The sequence below is a fragment of the Ceratotherium simum genome, chromosome X (assembly GCF_057802395.1).
Source record: "Ceratotherium simum simum isolate JZ-2026a chromosome X, ASM5780239v1, whole genome shotgun sequence".
In the NCBI taxonomy this organism is placed as follows: domain Eukaryota; kingdom Metazoa; phylum Chordata; class Mammalia; order Perissodactyla; family Rhinocerotidae; genus Ceratotherium; species Ceratotherium simum.
The window spans coordinates 1475998-1498101 of record NC_141940.1 but is presented as its reverse complement, the minus strand read 5'-3'; the positions used below and the strand labels follow the sequence as shown (position 1 = coordinate 1498101).

The window sequence follows — 22104 nt, the reverse complement described above, 5'->3', positions numbered from 1 at the left end:
GGACAATTGACTCCCTCCACCTAGTCCTTCATGTCTCTGCCTACGTTTAATGACCCAGAGCTGAAGTGACAGTTGAATGACCTCAATGGTCCCTCATTCTCTTTTCCAGTGTAGGCACCAAGATGTGTGCTTTCAGTTGACTGTCTGTACCTGGGCCCTCATGTTCCTGCCCCAGTGCAGGCACCCAGCATGAAGTGATAGCTGATGGTCCCCAACTGGGCCCTCATGTCTCTACCTAGTCCCTCACTCTCCTTTCTAGTGTACAGATCAAGATGTGGGCTTTCAGTTGCATGCTGTCACCTGGGCCCTCATGTCTCTGACTTGTGTAGCTACACAGAGCTAAGGTGGCATTTGAGTTCCCTCTGCTGGGCCTCATATCTCTGCCCCAGAGTAGGTCCCATTGCTCAAGTGCTACTTGTGTATTGTGTCTCGGGTCCTCATGATCTGCCTCAGGGTAGGCACTCAGATCTGAGGTAACAGTTGAATGCCCTCACTGTCCTTCATGCCTCTCCCCGAGGTTAGGCACTGAGAGCTGAGGTCAAAGGTGATGCTCCACTCCTGGGCCCTTAAGCCTCGCCTTAGTCCAGGCATCCAAAAGTTAAATGTTTGCTGAATGCTGAAACCCAGACCCAATGCCTCTACCCCAGTGTAGGCACACAGGGCTGAGGGGATTGGTGGCTGTCCTCACATGGGCCCTCCTGCTCTGTGCCACTGTAGAGATTCAGTGCCAGTTGAAGGCCCTTATACCTCAGCACCAATGTCGCCACTCAGAGCCGAGGTGACAGGTGTCTTTCCTCACCTGGGACTTGTTGCATCTGCCCTAGTGTAAACATACAGGTGACAGATGTCTCTCCTCACTGGGTCTGTCATCGCTGTTCCCCATTGTAGGGGCCCAGAACTGAGGTGACATTTGTCTCAAATCATGGAGGCTCTAAGGTCTGTGTCAGAACATATTCACCCCGAGATGAGGTGACTGTCTCACAAATGACTGTCCTCATCTTGTCCCTCATGCTCGTGCCTCACTGTAGGCACCCAGAGCAGAGGGGACAGCTGAATGTTCTTACCTGGGACCTTGGCCTCTTCCTAAGTGCAGGCTCCTAGAGCTGAGATGACAGTTGACTGTCCTCATCAGGGCCCCCGTCTCTTTGTCCCTCACAGGCACCCAGAGATGTGTTCTCACCAGGGCCCTCACAGCTATGCCCCACTGTAGCACCCAGATCTGAGGTGTCAGCTGACTGCCCTCACCTGGGCCCTCATGCCTATCGCAGTGGAGACATTCAGCAGGATTAGATGGGGAGCTCCCCACTCCCTCCCTGCTCACACGTAGTCATCACGTGCTGGGGGCCAGGGAGGAGGAGGGTCCCTCCTCCACCTTGAGCTCCCACTGCTGCCCCTACCTGAATCCTCCCAGACTTCCTGGAGCGGCCCCTTCAGAGATGCTATGCCAGCAGGTTACCCAGGGGACCTGGGGACCCGGGATGACTATCCCCCAGCACACAGCTCTGCTACGTGCCCCAAAGTCTATAAACATCTGTAGGGTTCTGAGCACGAAGACCTCTGCGCAGTCAGGAAAGGCCCCTGTGCCTTTGTTTATTTGGTTTTTCCCCTGAGGATTTGATGTCATCTGCAGGGCCGTATTTTGGGTTTTGAGGTTCCAGGCCAGTAGGCCAAGGCAGTTGGGGACTTGAATGTTTCTTCCCTGGCATCAGGCAGGAGGACGGGATCCTCTGGTGGTAAGCAGGGGCGGCTGCATCTTCAGGGACCCACTCTCCTTCGTTCTGGGCCACTGTCTGGGGCCCATCGCTCTTGCCTCATCAGCCCATCGCATTCGTGTGGCTACATTTCAGAGAGTCAAAGGCAAGACTGGAGCCACGCTGGAGCCAAAAGGAGCAAGAAAGAGGACCAAGGCCGCTGCCCCCCTGGCCAAAGGCTCCCCCCAATCCTGTGCACATGGAGCCTCCTTGGCTGCTCTGCGTGGACCTGGGCTAGAAGCCACCCCGAGGTGCAGATCCCAGCTGAGTAAAGCCACCTCTTAAGTGTCTGTAACCTGTCCCTATCCCACAAAGCTTCGTCCTTCCCTATTCAGCTGGGTCCAGGTGGACTTGGTAGTCTCCCTCCTCCCACACCCCCCTGGTCACAGGAGACAGGGAGAGTGGGAATGGTGCCCCGGCATGCAGTTTGTGGTGGGATACACACACATGCACCATCCTAGCTTATGGGAGGGGAACAGGCCAGCCCACCATTTGAGTTTCTGCTTTGTCTATGTATTGCTCTTGCAGTCCCTGGCGGGAGCCTCGGCTCACCCTCCAGACCCGGCACTCCATCCGTCAAGCTGCATCTCTGTCTTTCTCATCCTAACTGGCCCCAAACTGTTGCCATCCTGGCCCAGGGGCACCATGCAGGAGGAACAGCTGGATCTCAATGGCATGCCAAGGAGAGGCTCGGATAGTTGGAGCACCAAGCCCTGGGCAATCACCCTCCCAAGCAGGGGTGTAGGACAGAAGGGCCCCAGCTGAGCTGGAGGGAGGAGTCATGGTGGCCAAGCTCTTGCTAACAGCCTGAGGGCCTGGCCTTGTTGCTGCAGGCCTTCCCCAGCATGGAACACGAAGCCCTGCCAGCTGCAGGGGCCCAGTGTGTGTCCTCACCTCCCCAGGAGTGGAGCCTTCCTCCCCTGGTCATTTGATGGACTGCTGGTTTGTTCCCTCCATAAAACGTATCACCACGTGTTCATCTTGTGCCCAGTTGGCTACACGAGAACCCAGGCCATGAGTGCAGGGACCATAGTTCTGCCATCTCCCCGGCACTCAGCTGAGAGCAGAGCTGGGGAGGGCAGGACAGATGCTCAGGATGTGCTGCCTTTGGTGGGAGTGTACCGGATTGAACAGTGTCCCCCCAAATCTGTGTCCACCTGGAACCTCAGAAAGTGGCCTTATTTGGAAATAGGGTGTTTGTAGAGGTAATCAAGCTAAGTTAGGTTGAGGTCACACTGGAGTAGAGTGGGCCCCTAATCCAGTATGACTGGTGTCCTTACAAGAAGAGAAAACAGAGGGAGACAGACCCACACAGGGAGAAGGCCTCGTGAAGACAGAGACTGGAGTGACGTGACTAACACGCCAAGGAAGGCCAAGCATGCTGGCTGCCACCCGAAGCTGGGAGACAAGGATCCTCCCCTAGCACCTTCGGAGGGAGGGCACTGCTGCCCCACCTTGACTTCTGGCCTCCAGAACTGGTAGAGGAGAACCAATTTGTCTTCTGGAGCCTCTCAGTGTGCAGTGCCTCATCACGGCAGCCCCAGGGAATGAATACAAGCAGACTCTGAGACCTCAGAACTCCAGCTGCCTGCCTCAGAGGAGGGGCCAGGCCGTGGTGCCACCCTGGACTCTGCCCTCCTCAGCAGCCAACATCAGTCACAAAATCCTGTCGTCTCTCCTTCCTAAATGCTTCTCGCTTCTGTGGACTGGCAGTGTGTGTCAACGGTGAAGTGACCCAGCTGAGGCCCATGTGGGCAGTAAGTGCAGTGCAAGCATTTGGGTGGAAGGTGAAAATAAACTGGAAAGCGAAAATAAACACGACCTGTCCTCGTACCCCAAGCTGGTTTCGTGATGAAATCACATGGAGCAGGGCACGGATGCAAGGGGCACTCGGGGCGGCTGGGATGTGAGGTCGAGGAGTGAAGGATACCCTGGCTCCTGGCCCCCTGTGGAGGAAAGTGGGTGAAGGGGAGGGCGTGAGGGATGGGTCCCCAGGGAGGCAGATGGCCACAGGCCCTCCACCAGGTGAGCTGGCCTCAGGTGCAGGCACACTCCTCCATGGTCACAGGTGGCAGGAAGGACACAACAAGGGGATAGGCAGGTCTCTTTGTGGATTTAATGGCAGGGGCTGAGGTGGGGTGTCCCACCGGCTGCTTCTGCTTTTCCAGCAGCGAGGGGACCACCTGTGCTTGGGGTGAGGTGGGGTGGGCATGGAGTGCAGATGGGGTGGTGAGGGGAACTGGTGGGGCAGAGGGACGTTCAGGGGGCCGGAGACACAGGGGATTGCTTGGCAGCACAGAAGTCCCTTCCAGCAGGTGACCAGGAATGTCGAGTGGCACTGAGGCTGGTGCGATGTGCTCACCCCCTTCCCCCAAGTTCCAAGGAGCTTGCCCACCCACTGTTCCTCCTTGTCGTCCCTAACTCCTGTCCTAGGCCGAGGACCTTAGAACAGACAAGAGGGCCACTCTTCTCCTTCCTTCCGTTGGGGCTCAGTCCCATGGACAGAAGCTGGCTCAGGCAGGGCCAGTGGTGGCTGGGGACAGTCACGGCACGGGTCTCAAGTGTTTGGTGGTTGAGGAATGTAGCCGGGCCCAGGGCAGCAGTGGCACGGGGTGGGCGGGGTGGCCCGAGCCTGGGGCTGGGAATGTGATGCTGAGGCCTATGGTCCTGAAGTCCTCCTGATGTGGGGTTGGGTGGCAGGAAGGTGGGCAGGACAGAGACAGACAGGGCCAAGAGGGGTGGGGATAAGGGCCCAGGGCTCAGAGCTTGTGGGGGTTCACCCACTTGTAGGTGCCCTCATACTGGAAGCCCACTCTCTTCATCAGGTCGTCTGCCTCTGCAGGGCCTCGGCTGGGAGAGTAACAGGCAGAGGGGAGATGTGAGGAAGTCCCTGGATCCCAGGGCCCCCCTGATCCTGCCCACCCTGCCCCGCCCCTCACCTGCCATAAATGTAGGGGATCGGTGTGAGCTTCTCACGCTCGATCTTGTGCAGCAGTGGTGTGAAGATCCGCCAGGCCTCCCGGAGCTCGTCGCTGAGGGGACACCATGTGGCTTTGGCAGGGTGTGGGGACACGAAGGGACGGAGGGAGGGAGGAGCCTGCCCCAGCGGTGCCCCTCACCTGCGCACAAAGTGCATCTGGCTCCCACAGAACACGTCCAGGATGAGGCGCTCGTAGGCGTCGGGGAGCTTCACGTTCTGCAGGGGGGAGGGCTGTCACTGACACTGATGCCGCTGCCACCCACGCCACTCCCAACCCTGGGGCCGGCGCCCACCTTGTATCTGTTGCCGTACGTCAGGTCCAGCTCTGACTCCTCAGGGTTGAAAAACATGCCGGGCTTCTTGGTCATCATCTTGGTGTACACAGCCTCGTTGGGCTGCACACGGATCACCAGCTCGTTGCGCTTGCACTGCTGCTGGAAGATGTCACCAGCCACGTCGCGGAACTGCAGCCGCACCTCTGCCTTGCGCTCATTCAGGGCTTTGCCACAGCGCAGGATGAAGGGCACCCCTGGGGGTGGGGCAAGGTAGCCTTAGGACCCGCTCTGCTGGTGGCCCAGGCTGCGTGTGTGACGGAGCGAGGGGAGAGTGTGCAAGTGTGCGTGCGTGCATGCATGTGCATATGCCACCCCTGCTGGGCCTCCCCCCTGCAGCGTCCCAGGTTGGACCCTAGGGAAAAGGGCTCCATGAGGGCACACCAGCCTTGCCTGCCAGGCCTGGAGGCGTCACCTACCATCCCACCGCTCGTTCTCCACATAGAGGACGACAGCCGCAAAGGTGGCAGTGGTGGACCCACGGGGCACTGTGGGGTCATCCAGGTACCCTTTGGTGGCCTCGCCCTCTCCGCTGGGGTTCCCCACGTACTGACCCAGGACCACGTGGTCCGCCTGCACCTCTGAGATACATTTCAACACCTTGACCTGGGAGAGAGCCGGGGCAGGGAAGGGCCCCTTGGGTAACGAGGTGGAGCGGCCCACGTGTGGGGCCGAGCGCGGCGGGTGTGAGGAAGCCACGTGCCCCAGCAGGGTGGGCTTCCTGGAGGGGTGGCTGGCCTGCACAGACAGGAAGAGCTGTGCAGTGAGCTTTGCTCACTCTGCCGAAGGCTCGGCCCCCCTCTGCATTATTTTCTGAAGGAGAAGCTGAGGCCTAGAGAGGCAACGGGTTTACCCTTGGTCACACAGCAGCCACTGTCAGTCCTGGGATGTCACATCTTGGGCTTCTGACTTCCAGCTCAAAGCACCCCATGCTCAGGGCTGGTCACTGTGGCTAGTGGCAGGGACCAGGAGGCACACCTCCACCCACCTTCTCATCACGGACGTCATCCGAGTCGGTGGAGGCAGGCTTCTCCATGGCCACCAGACACAACATCTGCAGGAGGTGGTTCTGCATCACGTCCCTGACAGGGGAAGCAGATGGAACTCGGGTCAGGGGCTTCCAGGTTGGGAAGAAGGAGCAAGGAGTGAGCTCACCTTAGCCCCCCTCCCCGTTGGTCAGGTTCTAGTGGCTCAGGGCCTCAAACAGGGCTTTCTAGCAACAAGCTACGAAGACTTGCTTCCTGATCCCCAGTGTCTGCCACGTCCCCTCAAGGCAAGGAAGGAGCCAGTGATCCCTCTCTTCATAGCCACCACCGACTGCTCAGACACTCCAGCTACAGACTTTGAACCCTGAGGTGGGAGGAGGAACCCCCCAGAACAGAGAGGGGTGACCCTGCAGCGTGGCAGGATTACATCCCATGTCCGTGCTGGCCTCCCAGGAAGGGGAGATGGGCTCTCACCGGATGATCCCAAATTCATCAAAGTAGCCGCCGCGACCCTCAGTGCCAAAGGGCTCCTTGAAAGTGAGGATGACGCAGGCGATGTTGTCCCGGTTCCAGATGGGGCCGAAGATCCTGTTTGCAAACCTGCGGGAGGGGCAGGGCAGAGGCTGGTGCCGCATCCGAGGGGGCAGCAGCAGGGCAGGCTGGGCCCCCTAGTGTCTGCCCGTGACCTGGTCCCCCTCCACCTCATCGCCCGGTCTGCACCTCAGCACCATGAGATTCTGGACCATCTCCTTTCCCAGGTAGTGATCAATGCGGTAGATCTGGTCCTCACGGAACAGGGAAGAGATGTGGTTGGACAGCTGGTCAGAGCTTTGCAGGTCCCTCCCGAAGGGCTTCTCCACGATGATGCGGTTCCAGCCTCTGTGGGAGCCCAGAGCCATGTCATCCCCACACCCTCCCTGGGGAGCAGGGGCCAGAACCTCGTCACCTCCCGCGCCCCCTCCTCAGGGAGTCGGGGAAGAGCCTCTCCGTCCCCTCTCTGCATTCTGAAGTGACCCAGCAAAGTTCTGCTGGCCCGTCCCTCTGCCTGTCCTCCTCAGCCCTCAATGCCATGCTCAAAACTCCCCTGGAAGCCTTCCCGCCTGACCCGCTGGCAGGAGACTGGAAGAGGCACTGCTGGCAGGCCCCAGGGGCCCCGCCCCCTTCCTGCCCAAGGCTGGGTCTCCAGTGGGTTGGGAGTGGCCTAGGAGCTAGTGGGGGAGCAGAGGGAGAGGACGTCAGGGCACAGCTACCTCTGTGGGTTTAAAAATGAGAGATGGGGCCGGCCCCGTGGCTTAGCGGTTAAGCGTGCGTGCTCCGCTGCTGGCGGCCCGGGTTCGGATCCCGGGCGCGCACCGATGCACCACTTCTCCGGCCATGCTGAGGCCGCGTCCCACATACAGCAGCTGGAAGCATGTGCAGCAAAGACATACAACTATCTACTGGGGCTTTGGGGGAAAAAAAAATAAATAAATAAAATTATAAAAATGAGAAAAGGTCTCTTTTTTTTTTAAATTAATTAATTAATTTATTTTTTCCCCCAAAGCCCCAGTAGATAGTTGTATGTCTTTGCTGCACATGCTTCCAGCTGCTGTATGTGGGACGCGGCCTCAGCATGGCCGGAGAAGTGGTGCATCGGTGCGCGCCCGGGATCCGAACCCGGGCCGCCAGCAGCGGAGCACGCACGCTTAACCGCTAAGCCACGGGGCCGGCCCGAAAGGGTCTCTTTCTTTGCTATTCCCCCTGGAGAGTTAACAGGGCATTCTGCATTCAAAACCAGAACAAAGTGAAACCGGGATGGCTGTGGCTTTGGGAAAACAACGGAGTGCCAGAGCCGCTGCATCACAGGCAGCAGTATTCTCGCGGAGCAACACCACCACCTCATGGTCATGGAGGGAACCTTGGGAAACGCTGAAAAGCCAGAGAGAGGCCGGCTCCGTGGCTTAGCGGTTGAGTGCGCATGCTCCGCTACTGGCAGCCTGGGTTTGGATCCCGGGTGCGCACCGACGCACCACTTCTCTGGCCATGCTGAGCGGCGTCCCACATAGGCAACTAGAGGGATGTGCAACTACGACATACAACTATCTACTGGGGCTTTGGGGAGAAAGGGGGAAAAAAGGTAGGAGGATCGGCAATAGATGTTAGCTCAGGGCTGGTCTTCCTCAGCAAAAAGAGGAGGATTGGCATGGATGTTAGCTCAGGGAGGATCTTCCTCACAAAAAGCAAACAAAAAAAGCCGGAGAATAAGCAACCCGCAGGGAGAGTTTCATGGAGCAACACTGCCACCTTGTGGTGCTGGTGGGGACTGCTGGCAGGGTCAGTTTGCCTTCTAGTGAGATAGACAGTGCAGGTCTGCACGAGGATTTGGATAGTAGATACATGTGGAAGCATTTTCCGGACAGGCTGGTAGAAAGCCACCATATTTATACTCTAGTCCCATCTTTGGAGAGCTAATTTAAATAGAGAACAAACAGAGGATATCCCTCTTTTTCAGACTCCTTAGACCAGTTTGCCCTGGGGGCTCTGGACAGCTAGCAGGGCAGGTCAGCCCAGGGCTGGGCACACCTAGGAGACAGGAAGGGAGGGCAAAAGACAAGCCTTACGTCTGGCTCATGCAGGTCTCGTGGATGTTCTTGGTGACGGCCTCATAGACGCTGGGGGGCAAAGCCAGGTAGAAGAGGCGGTTGGCCTGCAGTCCCTGGTGGAGGGCGTTCATGTGGCTGTTGAGGCTCTTGTAGGAGGCTGAGTCATCGTACTGGCCAGCCACATAGGAGTTGCGGGCAAAGAACTCCTCCAGCTTGGGCTTCTCCTCAGGGGTGGCCTGGGAAAGACGGACACGGGGATGTTGGGCCCTGCTCGCCTTCCCTCTCTCATCTCCACAGCCTGGGCATGCTCCCCCGGGAGCCAGCCATCCTAGCCCCACACTGGGTTCACCCCCATCTCATCAGTTTTGCACACTCATGGGGGGAGACTGAGGCAGCACGAGCACTGGGGGAGAGGGAGCCCAGCAGTCCCAGGTTGGGCCCATGACTGGCATGGTCACCCCCGGGACCTCATGCCCTAAGACAGAAGTCAGATTTCGCTAAACTGTGACCTGGGAGAAACACCCTGGAGAAAGCTCTCTCCCTAAAGTCATTGCAACAAACTGGTGTGCTGAGGAGACACAGCTCTGTAGGATTACTGGGGTGGAGAGGCCACAGGGTACAGCGGGGAGGAACTGGTGAGTCCAGGTCAGGGGGGTGGTGCTGGGCAACAGGGGTTTCAGGCCGGCAGGGTCCCCGCACCCTGCCCTGCGCTCCTCCAGTCATCAAGGTATTGGCAGGCGCAGGAGGGGCAGAGTTCTCCGTGCCAGTTCGGCAGGGTGGTGTGGGTGGCTTTGGGGAGGGTAAGGATGAGAAGTGCTGGGGTGCGAGTGGCCCCAGGCGGTTGTCATGGTGGGGAGAAGGGCCAGGCAGTGCAGAGCGGGAGCAGGGAAGGGCAAGCCGTGATGGGATGGGGGGATGTACCCTGTAGAGACCCCCCATTTTGAAGCCACTCACTTTGAAGAAGGGCTCGCTCTGCTTGCGGATATCAGCCACCGTGAGGCGGGAGCGGGCATAGCCCACGATGAAGGTGTCTTCAGGCAGAAGGCCATCCCGGAACAGCCACCTGAGGGTAGAGCACAGAGCACGGCTGTGGCCAAGGTGGGGAGGACAGGGAGGCTGAGGGCTAGTGGGGCAGTGGGGGGGACGCGCTTACCAGAGGGTGGGGTAGATCTTCTTCTTGGCCAGGTCGCCCTGTGGTAGAGGGAACAGGTGGGGTTAACAGAAGCTAGGGACATGACCTAGACTGTACCCCCACTGGAGTCCCGGGCAGTCGCTCAGGGTCACCACTCAGCCAGAAGCATACCTGTCTTGCCCTTGTATGTAGCCAGAGGAACTTGAACTAGAGCCTGCACTAGCCCTTCACCCTGACCCTGAGCTGACAGTGCCTGTGCATCGCAGGAGCCACCTGGAGGTGAGCGGACCTCGGACTGCCCAGGAGGCACTGCGAGCAACCCACCTGCCCCACGGTCACACAGACCCGCAGGCTCTGGTCTCAGTGCAAGCAGGTGGGACCAAACCCAAACCAAAAAGCTCGCTTCTGAACAGCTCACGGGCTAAAGAAAAAAACCTGAGAACTCACTTCACTAGAACTGAATGGCAATGGAAGGAGCACAGATCAAAACTCGTGAAATGTGGCCTTCAACACTCACATTAGCAAACAAGAATGGCTTGAAAGGAAGCTGCTACACATTCAGTTTAAGAAGTTAGGGCTGGCTCCGTGGCTTGGTGGTTAAGTGCGCGCGCTCCAATGCTGGCAGCCCGGGTTCGGATCCCGGGCCCGCACCGACACACTGCTTCTCCGGCCATGCTGAGGCCACATCCCACATACAGCAACTAGAAGGATGTGCAACTATGACATACAACTATCTACTGGGGCTTTGGGGAGAAAAAAAAGGAGGATTGGCAATAGATGTTAGCTCAGAGCTGGTCTTCCTCAGCAAAAAGAGGAGGATTAGCATGGATGTTAGCTCAGGGCTGATCTCCCTCACAAAAAAAAAAGAAGTTAGAAAAAGGACAGCAGAATTTTAAAGCCAAACAAATGACAAGGCAGGAAATAACGAAAAATAAAAACCAATAAAATGGAAAACAAACCAAAAGAAAAGACCAACAAAGCCAAAAGTTGGTGTTTGAAAAAGACTAATAAAAACAGACAATCCTCTGGCAAGATTGCTTTCTAAAAAGGCACCAAGAATTAGGAGTGCAGTGGACAAAATTACTGTCAGGAAACACAGAAGAGAGTTTTATGGACAACCTTATTCCACGTCTGACAACTTAGATGAAATGGACAAGTTTCTAGAAAAATCCATCCTACCAAAATGCAGTGAGGGAACTCAATGGGCAACAGGCACTAAGGAAATCGGAATGCAGCCACAAACCTTCTCATCAAGACAACCCCAACCCCGGCACAGAAAGCTTCGCCAGGGGGTTCTATCAAAATGCCAGGAAGAGAGAGCTCCAGTCTGAGGCAATCTTAGCCTGCAAACAGAAGGGGAACACTTGCCAAGCCACTTGATGGGCCTGCAGGACCTGGGGACTGACACCTACAAGAAAGGCCCACGGGAGCCCCCAGCCCATCTCCTTCACATACAGAGATGCAGATGCAAAACTCCTGCAGAAAACATCAGCAAACCTAATCCTGCAATGTTAAAAATGTAATATGTCAGGGCCGGCCCCGTGGCTTGGTGGTTAAGTGAGCGCGCTCCACTGCTGGCGACCCAGGTTCGGATCCCGGGCTCGCACCGACGCGCTGCTTCTCTGGCCATGCTGAGGCCGCGTCCCACATACAGCAACTAGAAGGATGTGCAGCTGTGACACACAGCTATCTACTGGGGCTTTGGGGGGAAAAAATAAATAAATAAAATCTTTAAAAAAAAAAAATGTAATATGTCAGAACCAAGTTGGGATCATCCCGGAAACAAAAAGTTGGTTTGACATTAAAAAGCAAAAAATCATTGAAATTCACCACATTTACAGATCAAAGGAAAAAAGCTATAAGAAATATTTGTCTACTCCTATCTACTGATTTTTTTAAAATCTAGCAATCTTGCTAAACTCCCCAAATGTAGATAAAGTGTTCCAGAGAATTCAACATCTATCATGATAAGAACTCTTATCAGGGGGCACCCAGTGGTGTAGTGGTTAAAGTTCAGCACCCCCTGCTTCTGGGGGTTTGCAGGTTCGGGTCCTGGGTGTGGACAGACACCGCTCATCAAGCCATGCTGTGGCGGTGTCCCACATACAAAATAGAGGATGATGTGCACAGATGTTAGCTCTGGGCCAATCTTCCTCAAGCAAAAAGAGGAAGATTGGCAACCGGTTTTATCTCAGGGCCAATCTTCCTCCCCCAAAAAAACAAAACAAAACTCTTATCAAATAAGGAATAAAAGGGAGCTTCCTTCACTTGATACAGAGCACCTAATATCGTATACGGTAGAGAAATGTCCAAAGAATCCCCTCTAAACACTCAGGAGCAAGAGGAGAATGACTGCTCTTGGCTCTTTAGTCAACGCTCCACTGAGGCCCTGGCCAGCGCAGCAGGCAGGAGACCGAAACTGTGCGAGGATCAGAAAGTAAGAGAAAAAGCCAGCATTATTTGTAGGTGACAGTCTGTCTATTAAAAGAAAACCACCTCGGGGCCGGCCCGGTGGCGCAAGCGGTTAAGTGTGCGCGCTCCGCTGCGGCGGCCCGGGGTTCGCTGGTTCGGATCCCGGGTGCGCACCGACGCACTGCTTGGCAAGCCATGCTGTGGCAGCGTCCCATATAAAGTGGAGGAAGATGGGCACAAATGTTAGCCCAGGGCCGTCTTCCTCAGCAAAAAAAGAGGAGGATTGGCGGATGTTAGCACAGGGCTGATCTCCTCACAATAAAAAAAAAAAAAAAAGAAAAAACAAAACCACCTCAAACCAAGCAACGGACAAATTATTACAATTAATGAGAGTTTAGCAAGGTTGCTAGATTAAAAAAATCAATAGATAGGAATAGGCAAAGATTTCTTAGGCAGGGCACAGAACGCAATAACCAGAAAAACTGATTAAGGCTTCATCAAAATTAAAAACTCCTGTTCATTATAAGACACTATTAAGAAAATGAATAGACAAGCCACAGACTAGGAGAAAATATTCACCAAATTTCTCTGTATCCAGAATACATAAGCCATTCCTACAACAAAATAAGAAAACAACCCAATTAGAAATGGGTAAGGGACTTGACCAGATACTTCACAAGGAAATGAGTGGCTAAAAGACACATGAGAAAATGTTCAAGATCATCAATGGCCAGGAAAATACAAATTAAACCACAATGAGGTATCACTTCACACCCACTGGAATGGCTGGAATCTGACAGACTGACCTCAAGTGCTGGAGAGGCTGTGGGGTGTGACTACTCCTGGCCCTTAGCTCACAACAGCCCCAGGCTGGCATCGACCCAAACACTGGAACCATCAACAGCTGGATGGACAAGCTGTCTATTCACACAACAGGATACTATTCAGTGACATCAAGGACTCAGCTGGCAACCCACCCAACACAGGCCAATCTCACAAACACTATGCTGAGCCAAAAACCCAGACACAAGACTAAATACTCTGAGTTCATTTATAATTTTATTTATTTATTTATTTTCCCCCAAAGCCCCAGTAGATAGTTGTATGTCATAGTTGCACATCGTTCTAGTTGCTGTATGTGGGACGCGGCCTCAGCATGGCTGGAAAAGCGGTGCGTCGGTGCGCGCCGAGGATCTGAACCCCGGGCCGCCCAGCAGTGGAGCATGCGCACTTAACCGCTAAGCCATGGGGCCAGCCCTCTGAGTTCATTTAAACGAAGCTCTAGCACAGGCACAACTGATCTGTTGTGAAAGAAACTATGAGTGGCTGCCTGGAGCAGGGGCGGATTGACTGGGAAGGCCATCCACAAACTTCCTGGGGAGGTGGAAACGCCCTGTATTGTGATAAAGGTGTGTAACCAATTGTACAGTTCAGATTTGTGCATTTCAAAGTGTTCCAATTTTGCCTAATAAAAAAAGACTGAAAAAACCAATAATGGAGCAGAGGGTGGGGAGCTGGTAAAACAAGATGGCAGGGTGTTGTGGGGGCCGGGCGATGAGCAGTGGGCCTTCACCATGATATTCTGTTGGCTTTGTATGTGTGACGTTTTCCAAAATAAAAGCCAGGATGTGAACATCCAGCAACTTGGAACAGTGATATGGCCAGTCCCCAGTGTGACAGAAGACTCACCAGAAAGAATCACAGGGTCCCTGCTCCTCAAGCTCCAGTCCAGGTGCCGGAGCCACCACAACATCTTGACAAAGAAATTCTCCACTCCGGGTGGAAGAGGAAGGGGCAAGAACCGCTCGAGCACCTCCAGAAGCAGCCTGGAGCAGGGTGCCTTACATCTGCCCACCCTGTATTTAGAGTGGGGGACACGCCACCCAGTGTTGCCAATCAGAGAGGAGAGAATATCCCAGGCTGCCCGATCTGAGCTTGTCCCAGGCAGAAAAACCAACTCCGGGGATAAGGACCTGAATATTCAATGCAAAATTACCTTTTAGAAGCAATGTAATCATTGGATAAGTTCACTTCTATGAACCATTGTAAAATGGAAGCCACTGACCGGTTCCCCAGGCAGTTAGGAAGGACACACACACACACACACACACACACACACACACACGGTGGGACACACGGCTCCCGGGACTCTGGGTGGGGGTGGGCATCTCAGAGACTGCAGGCTCCATGGGAGCTCAGGGATGCCCGGCGCCTTGAATATTTGTGTTCCTCCTGTTCTTTGCTTCACCTCCAATCTCCTTGGGTAACACAACCTCCACCCACAGGTTCAGGTGGGGACCTGCATTCGGAAACCTCCAAGTGTTTGTTCCAGCCCAGACTTCGCAGAGCATCAAGCCCATATAGATGGGTGTCTACTGATCATCTCCAGGCCCCACTGGGACCCCAAACACTAAAAGTGGGTGGTTCCCAAACTAGGGTTCCCTATGTTGGTACCCCGCCCATGTTTGCCCACTGCTCACAACTGATCTCCCAAGCACTCTGCAGTGGCTCCCTACGTAACTGGCACCTTCCACGTGAACCACTGCAACAGCCGCATCAGATGGCTGCCCTCACTGGTCCTTCAAGTTCCAGCTCCAACCCTCAGCCTGGGCTGCGAGCTCCCCCTCCATGTCCCTCAGCGCCCAATAGCCCCACCGAGGCACTCCTCATGGCGAATCATCAATGCCCACCTCTGGCTTCTTCCATCAGCGGGGCAGGAGGGGGACTCTGCTCATGTCACCTTGGCTCAGTGTTGGTCCTACATGCTCCAGAGAGGACCAGCTGGCTAGGGACTAGCTCCCAGGAGAAACAATCAAAACCACAGCCTGCAAACACCTCCCAGCCTTCCCTGTGGCAGGTAATGTTTGCTTACGGTCAAATTCCAGCAGGCTGTGAGGGTCAGGACAGACTGAGTGCCATGGATTGGTGGCAGGGGACTAGTATCCTGTCTGCCAAGTCACGGGGCCCCACAGCTCAAGCTGTTTGTTCTTGCTGCTCACTTTGGGATTAACTAGCAATAGAACCAGCTCGCCTCGTTCAGCTCTGCCCCTGCCATCAGCAGTCTGCTGGGCTCCAAGTCACCCAAGGGAGAGGCGAGGTAGGACCCAGGAAGTGTGGGGGGGTGCTCGGCGGCCACTCCCTCCCATGGGGAAGTGGGGCGAGTTGCTCTCCTGGGGCTGGGGGCAGCCTGCCCTCCTGGCCTGGGCTGGACTTCTTTGAAAGAAGGAATGTGGGAAGACATGGACCAAATCTAAGCAGGCCATGTGTGGGGGTGGGGGCGATTCCAGGGGCTCTTGGTGAGATGTGGCTGGAAGCCTCTCATCTTTCCCAACGCCCTTTTTGCCAGAGGACCAGCAGGGGAAGTTGTCCAGGAACACGTGGTGACCTAGTGTGAGAAGCAGGATCCGATTAAGATCTCCAGCCACCAGTCTCTAGCTCAGCTGGGGCAAAGGGACCTGGGCAACCACCTGCCTGTTGCTACCCAGGATTGACCTCAGTCTCCAGTTTTATAAGCCCAAACCACTGCCGACATCTATGAGGGTTTTAAGGCGGAGAATGTGGCTAAGAGCTCAAGAGGCTGGCTGCCAACTGGAGGCCCAGCAGGGGTGGGCCACCCTAGTCCCCCTAGGGTCACTCGTGTCAAGGATCCGCCCAGCCTCCCAGGATGGAGTCTAGGCCCTGGCTGGGACCCAGCTGGCTCCCGGCCACTGGACCGAGAGAACCTAGGGTCTGCTGAGGTAGGCTCGGGTGTAAAACCAAGAAAAGGGCCTCCCTCCTACACCCTGGGGCTTACGAATCACCAGGCCTTTGGGGGAGTGCCAATGTCATCATGACACAGCAAGAATCTTATCAGCCCAAGGGGGAAGGCAGCCCAGAAACGTCCGGAGGAGAGGGAGGGCCTGGGGCTGCCAGGCCATCCCTTCACAGGCCCATCATCAGGATGGGGCCTGAGCACCCATCGAGCCCATAGCCCTTGTGGCCCAGATGGGGAGACTGAAGCCCAGAGAGGTGAGGGGCTCACTGAGGACCCTGCAGGGAGTCAATCCTGCCCAGTGGACTCCCAGTCCTGGTCTCTCTTTCTCTCACTCCTATTCCTCTCTCCACTCCCTGAGGTGGGGAGAGTCGCTGAGCCCGCTGGCCGAGTCCTATCAGATGGGGGAGGACATGATCTGCCAGGCCCAAGGTTCCTCCCCCCATGCTGGTCTGTAAGGAGAAACCGGTTTCCTTCATTCCAAAGCTTTCTGGACTAGGATAGTAAGTACCTCCACTCCCTTCCTGGCTGGGGGTGGGAGTCCTAAGGAGGGGGGAAGTGGCCACATAGCAGGGGGAACAGAGGTCAGCTCAAAGCCCATTGGGTAACTCTGTGAGCCAGCATCAGGAGGCCCTGAGGAAGGAAGCTGGGCGTGCCGCTGAGGGTTGGGTAAGTGGAGGAGGAGGAGGAAGGGGCAGAGAATGGCCATGTGGGCCCAGCCTGCCCCACTTGGGGCTCTGTGTCTGCTCTTCCCTTTGTGTGGTGTGCTCCCCGCCGGCCTTGGCTCTGCAGGCCTCTCTGCAGGCCCTCTTCATGAGACCTGTGTGCTGGGGGGCTGGGGACACAGGATCCTGTCTGCGTCTTCTGTCACATGGGCCACTCTGAACTCTTCTTAGGCTAACTCACCTTGGGTCCTGGCCCCCACCACAGAGGCCCCAAGAAGAGGGCAGGGCCCATGCTCGCTGTGCTGCAGGGGAGGCACTTGGTCAGCATTTGTTGGATGGAGGAAGAGAGACCTCACTGGTCTCCCAGAGCAGCAGGTTCTGGTACAGTGCGCCCCCAGCACCACTCTGCCCACCTCCTACCCAGACGAAGGAGACAGTGAGGCAGTGGAGGCCAGACTGTGGGAGCTGTTCTAGGTGCTGCCTGAGCGTGGGCGGCCCACCCTCTCCAGCCCCCTGGAGTAGAAGGGAAAAACAAACAAGGAGGCTCTTCTTCAGAGAACCCTTGCTCTCCCCCACTCGACCCTGCTGGAGCAGCACTTCCCATTTCTGCTCTGGAAGCCTCCGGTTGTCACTCCAGAGCAAAGGAGAGCAAAGGGAAACCCTACTCATTGCAAAGAAACAAAGTTGCCCAACCCCAAGCTGGCCACAGGCAAAGGCAGTGAGGACTCACAGAATCAGCTTGGTAGAGCCCGAGGACCTTCGGCACTTGTTTCAAAAGCCCTGGTTTGCTATGGAAACACTGAGGTTCAGAGAAGGGAAGACACTTGCCCTAGGTCACACAGCAAGCTTGGATGCTCTCAATGGGGCACTTAAGAGTTGAGGGCCTGGAGTCACATGCCATTTCTTGTGGCCTGGCATGCTCTGTAGGGGCATCCTGTGATAGGCTGGCATGGAGACGGGGGAAGGAGGAAAAATAATCCTGAGTTACTTTCTCTACCAACCTATTTCTTGGACAAAGGACCTAATGTTCAGAGTCCTAGGTGTTAAGGTCTGTGGCCAACAGAGGTATGGCTCCTCCAAGGGGATGCGGCTGAGGCCAGGGTAGAGGCCAAGCGTGTCCCCTGTCTGCTCCTCCTGGGTACAGGGCATCAGAAGACACTGCTTGGGGCAGCCCTCCCTTCCCTCCTACTGGCAGAGTCCTTCTACCCTGTACTGCCTCCTGCTCTGCATTCTGGCTCTCCTTTTCCAAGTTTGGATCAGAATCCCAAAGTTTCCAGGGAGTAGACTCTGCAAAGGGTGGTGGCAGGTTATGATATATGAACAAAGAACCAAGTTCCTCCAGAGCTGAAGGGACTGTGCTGTGGTAGGCACAGAGAGATAAGACCTGCCCTGTCAAGAACTCTCTAACTTTGGTGGAACTCTTGCTCAAGATTACACAGTAAGTTACTGGCAGAGGTGATTATACAATGGTTAGCAGGTTCTTGGTCATGTCTAGGGTTAAAAGTGAGAAGAGACCACTTTTCTTCAAGATGAAACCCTGGCAGCTCATCTCAGCAGCCCCTGCACATGTCTGGCCACCTGGCAGATCTCGTTTCCACACGGTACGCCAGGAAGCGCTTTAGTCTGAGGGTCATGGCTTGACTAGGACCCACTCTCCCTCTCCTGTGCCCACTTGCCATCACAAACCGTCACTGTGCTTCTACTCTATCAGAGCAAAATGGGGCAAAGAGACAATGCTCAAAGAAAGGTCGAGTGTTTGTCCCCAGGGAACTTGATGTGGTAGAGAGAAACAAGGTGGAGATCGGGCCTCAGAACCTGCCTCTGGAACTAACTCACTGTGTGACATCTGTCAAGTCACAAACAGGTTTGAGAAAAACACTCACAGAATGACTAGACTCCCTGTTTGCATTTCAGTGTTCCCCGTGGAGAAGGACTTCCCAGCTCCAGGACAGTCAATGGCTGTCCTATTAATGTATACAGTCAATGGCTGTGCATGGACTTCAGAAATGCCTCCTAACGTGTATATACCGTATGGTGCTGGGATGATAGTGGCACACAGGCAGGAGCAAGACGGAGAGCCCAACCAAGCAGAGCCCACGTGGCCCAACAACAGTCAGTTGGGAAAGCCCAGGCATTGAGCAGGAAGGGACCTTAAGCAATGTCATGCTCTAAGTGTGGGTTTTAAGATGATGGGCCTCGGGGAGACTCACCGATGCACCCATGATGATGAAGATATGTGTATCGGACTGATGGAAGGCATCACCTTGGTACAGCTCTTCCCGCAGGATCCCGCACACCTGGGTCCGGCTCAGGGCCACCTGTTCTGCCATGATGCTCTCTGGTGGAAGAAAGGCTCATTGACAAGGCACAAGAACATCAGAGCATTGAGAAGATGGCCCCTTTCTCGAGGAGTCCTTTGGGCTCTCACCCAGCTAACGCCTGATTATTGAAACCACTCGCTGTGAATGGCCAGGGAGCAGGATGGTTGGGAAGTAAGAAACTGCTGGCTCTGGGCTTCAGCCATACTCCCCAAGCAGCCTTCTTTCACGGTGTACAATACAAAATTGCCCAAAGCCCTAGTGGATTCCAGCTAGAGCCTCAATTCTGAGGGACCAAGCAAAACCCTGCTGGACATCGCACGACCTGCCTAGGTCCATCGCACCCCGGACTCAGGCAGAAACTCCACAATGAGCTGGAGCATGTTAGACCGTGCAGATGATGGAGTGCATCTCCAGCTCTCTTTCTGCCAGCCTGAGACCCTGGCAAGTCCTCTCGCGGTCTCAGTCTCCTCAGGGCTCCAGCGGCAGGGATGCAGGGGGGTCAGTGGGATCGGTTAAGGCCGTCTCGGTTTTGCCCCCGCTCCCAAGCACGGCAAATCAAAGGGCCTAAGGTGCCGCACACCCCTCCCTCCGCCGGCGCGGCGCCCGCCCACTCCCTTACCTGCACCTTACCGCCGCCGCCCGTCGCACTCGCAGCCCCGGAGTTTCAGCCGTTTCCGGGGGCTGCGCCCCGCCGGCCCACTTAATCAGCGGGGGCGGGCGCCTGGTCTCAGCCGACCCGCCTCAGGCGAGGCGCGCGGGCGGTGCCCCCACAGGTCCCTCCCTCCAGGGGCGGGGCCCGGTGAGGGAGCAGGCAAGTGCGCGCGCATCCCAGGCTGGCCCCCGCGCGAGGCCCCCCCGCCCTTGGCTCGCCCCGCCTCTTGGGCACCTGCAACGGCCGCCCGGCCGCGGGCCGCCTGCTGTACACGCCGCCGCTGAGCCGCGTCCCGGATGCGTCGCGGGTCCGCGTGCAGCTCCGCGCCGTTCGCCCGAGTCCCCATCACCGGCTCGGCTCAGCCCCGCCCCTACAGGCCGGCTTTCTCGCAGGCCCCAGACGGCCCTACACCCTCGCGGAAGGCTCCACTTCCGCTGGCAGCGTGGCCACGCCTCCTCGACCCAGGCTATAGGCGGGGCCATCTGAGCCCCGCCCTCGCACTGGACGGTCGCCCGCTCGGGTCAGACCGGCCCTGTTGGGCAGCCTCGTCGTGGCTCCTCCCCTTGCGGGGCCGAGGCAGCCGAGCACGCGGAGGCTGGATGCTGTAGACCGAGGGACAAGGGGCAGTGTGGGTCGTGACGCCCCGAAAAGTAGCAGGTGGTGGATATCACTGGGGAGCGTCCTGCGGGCCGACCGAGACTGGTGGGCTCGGGCTTCCCTCTGGAGCAGCCTCCCTAGTACTTCTCGCGGGCCTCATGGGCGGGGGCGGGGCTTCCCTGTTTTACTTCCGGATCCCACAGTACGACACCGGAAGCAGGAAGTGGGGATTTCGGCAGCGGGAGGAGGGAAAGGCGACCGCGGAACTGGGACTTTCTCGGAGGGACGGGGCCCGAGGAGCGCTCGCGGCCTGTCGCTTCTGTCCTTCTCACGTCGGACCGATTCTGCTGACAGGTGTGGTCCTCTTCCCCGAAGGCAGGGTACCATCAGTGGGCGTTCCACCGCCTCTGAGACTCTCCCGGACGTCCACGCTTTTCTCTCCTTTTGGGCCCCCGCCCATTTCTGCCGCCCGCATCTAGAGCACCGGCCAAGGCGGGACGATGCAGGATCAGGTTTCTTTGGCGGTGAGCAGGACTGTTCCTGCCTCTCCCTCCGCCGCCGCTGTGGAGTCTGATCACACCCCTATTTCGTGGGTGACTCTTCTAGTTCGAAGATATTTTCTCTTCATCAAACTTGATTGTATTTGAGGTTGTTAAGTTCTTTAGAAAGGCCTCAAATATAGGTTGGCAGCTAAGTATCTTACCTCATGTGCCTCAGTTTGCTCACTTTGCAAAACGATTAATGTCTACCCAATCTCATACCATTTCTGTGACTTGAGGATGAATGGGCCGTCGTGGCACATTGGAGGAAAAGCTGGAGCAGAGTGAGCAAGGGGAGAATACTTGGAGAGGAAGCAATGGGGGACCAGATGGTGCAGGGCCTTGTAGGCCGTCAGAGACTGGCTTTTACATGGAGGACAATGAGGAACCATGGTATGGATCTGAGTAGAGGAGGGACGTGATCATAATTACCTTTTAGGCTTATTGTTCTGGCCTCGGTGGGGAGAACAGACTGTAGTAGGCAAGGATAGGAGCAGGGTGACCTGTTAGGAGGTTATTGCAGTAATCCAGGTGAGAGTTGATGGTGCTTTGAGCATTTTATTATGAAAATTTACAAAGATGCACAAAAGTAGAAAGACTAGTATGGTAAATCCCGTGGAGCCACCTCCGGGCTTCAACAGTTACCAACTCATGGCTAATTTTAATTTATATCCCTCACAATTGTCTCCCATTATTATTTTCAATAATAATTTTATTGAGATATAATTCACATACCACACAATTCACCCATTTAAAGTGTACAATTCACTGGTTTTTAGTGTATTCACGGAGTTGTGCAACCATCACTACTAATTCCAGAACATTTTCATCACTCTAAAAAGAAACTCCGTACCCTGTAGCTATCACCCACATCACCCCGTCTCCCCCAGCTCTAAGCATCCACTAATCTTTCTGTCTCTATAGATAATTTTCCTATTCTGGACATTTCATATAAATGGAATTACACACTGTGTGGTCTTTTGTGAATTGTTTCTCTCTTTGCAATGTTTGTCCATGTTGTAGCATGTGAATGTAGTAGATTTTGTTTATTCCTCAGTTGATGGACATTTGGGTTGTTTCCACTCTTTGGCTGTTATGAGTAACGCTGCTGTGAGCATTCATGTGTAGACATGTGTTTTCATTTCTTTTGCATAGATACCTAGGAGTTCCCCCATTATTTTGAAGTGAATTTCAGACACCACCTGACAGTGTTTCAGTATGCATCTCTAAGAAAATATTTAAAAAATCATAGCTAAAATACCACTCTCACACCTGAAATAGTTAACATTAATTGTTTAGTGTCATCAAATAGATTCTGGGATACATTTTAACATTTTTTTAAACTTTATTTTTCCCCCCAAATCCTCAGTAGATAGTTGCATGTCATAGCTGCATATCCTTCTA

General features: G+C 55.4%; 2 protein-coding genes across 7 annotated transcripts in view; one reads left to right on the top strand and one right to left on the bottom strand.

Moving 5' to 3' along the window:
- Positions 1 to 3845: 3845 nt before the first annotated feature.
- On the bottom strand, positions 3846 to 20002 carry G6PD (glucose-6-phosphate dehydrogenase). Of its 2 annotated transcripts, none has more exons than XM_014797509.2 (13): positions 19799 to 20002; positions 18802 to 18929; positions 9785 to 9822; positions 9586 to 9694; positions 8650 to 8867; positions 6770 to 6928; positions 6524 to 6649; positions 6052 to 6145; positions 5483 to 5669; positions 5025 to 5260; positions 4871 to 4947; positions 4691 to 4783; positions 3846 to 4601 (listed from the first exon to the last, which is right to left on the bottom strand). In XM_014797509.2, exons 1-13 carry the CDS (start codon positions 19908 to 19910, stop codon positions 4511 to 4513), a joined length of 1668 nt encoding a protein of 555 aa, XP_014652995.1. In that variant the 5' UTR covers positions 19911 to 20002; the 3' UTR covers positions 3846 to 4510. The 2 variants fall into 2 exon arrangements, with proteins under 2 accessions (XP_014652995.1, XP_004443407.1); XM_004443350.3 differs by lacking the exon at positions 19799 to 20002 and adding an exon at positions 19532 to 19656.
- IKBKG (inhibitor of nuclear factor kappa B kinase regulatory subunit gamma) overlaps positions 19938 to 22104 on the top strand; it is a 23248-nt gene continuing 21081 nt past the window's right edge. Inside the window, exon 1 of one of the 5 annotated variants that reach the window (XM_087427451.1) lies at positions 19938 to 20221. Coding sequence is in view for 2 of the 5 variants with exons in the window: in XM_087427450.1 (XP_087283576.1) it covers positions 21091 to 21093 (3 nt within the window). In the remaining 3 variants the exon portion in view is untranslated. Of the gene's footprint in view, positions 20222 to 20244; positions 20267 to 20316; positions 20516 to 20544; positions 21094 to 22104 lie in introns of those variants that run through there. The other 4 variants (XM_087427452.1, XM_004443351.3, XM_087427450.1 and 1 more) reach the window with 4 other exon arrangements.

Coding starts and splice junctions, on each gene's coding strand:
- G6PD (XM_014797509.2), bottom strand. CDS start 19,910: ATGGGGACTCGGGCGAACGGCGCGGAGCTGCACGCGGACCCGCGACGC. Junction 8,868..9,585: donor AGAGCGAGCCCTTCTTCAAA/GTGAGTGGCTTC, acceptor CGTCTTTCCCAG/GCCACCCCTGAGGAGAAGCC. Junction 6,650..6,769: donor CAGAATCTCATGGTGCTGAG/GTGCAGACCGGG, acceptor CCCCTCCCGCAG/GTTTGCAAACAGGATCTTCG.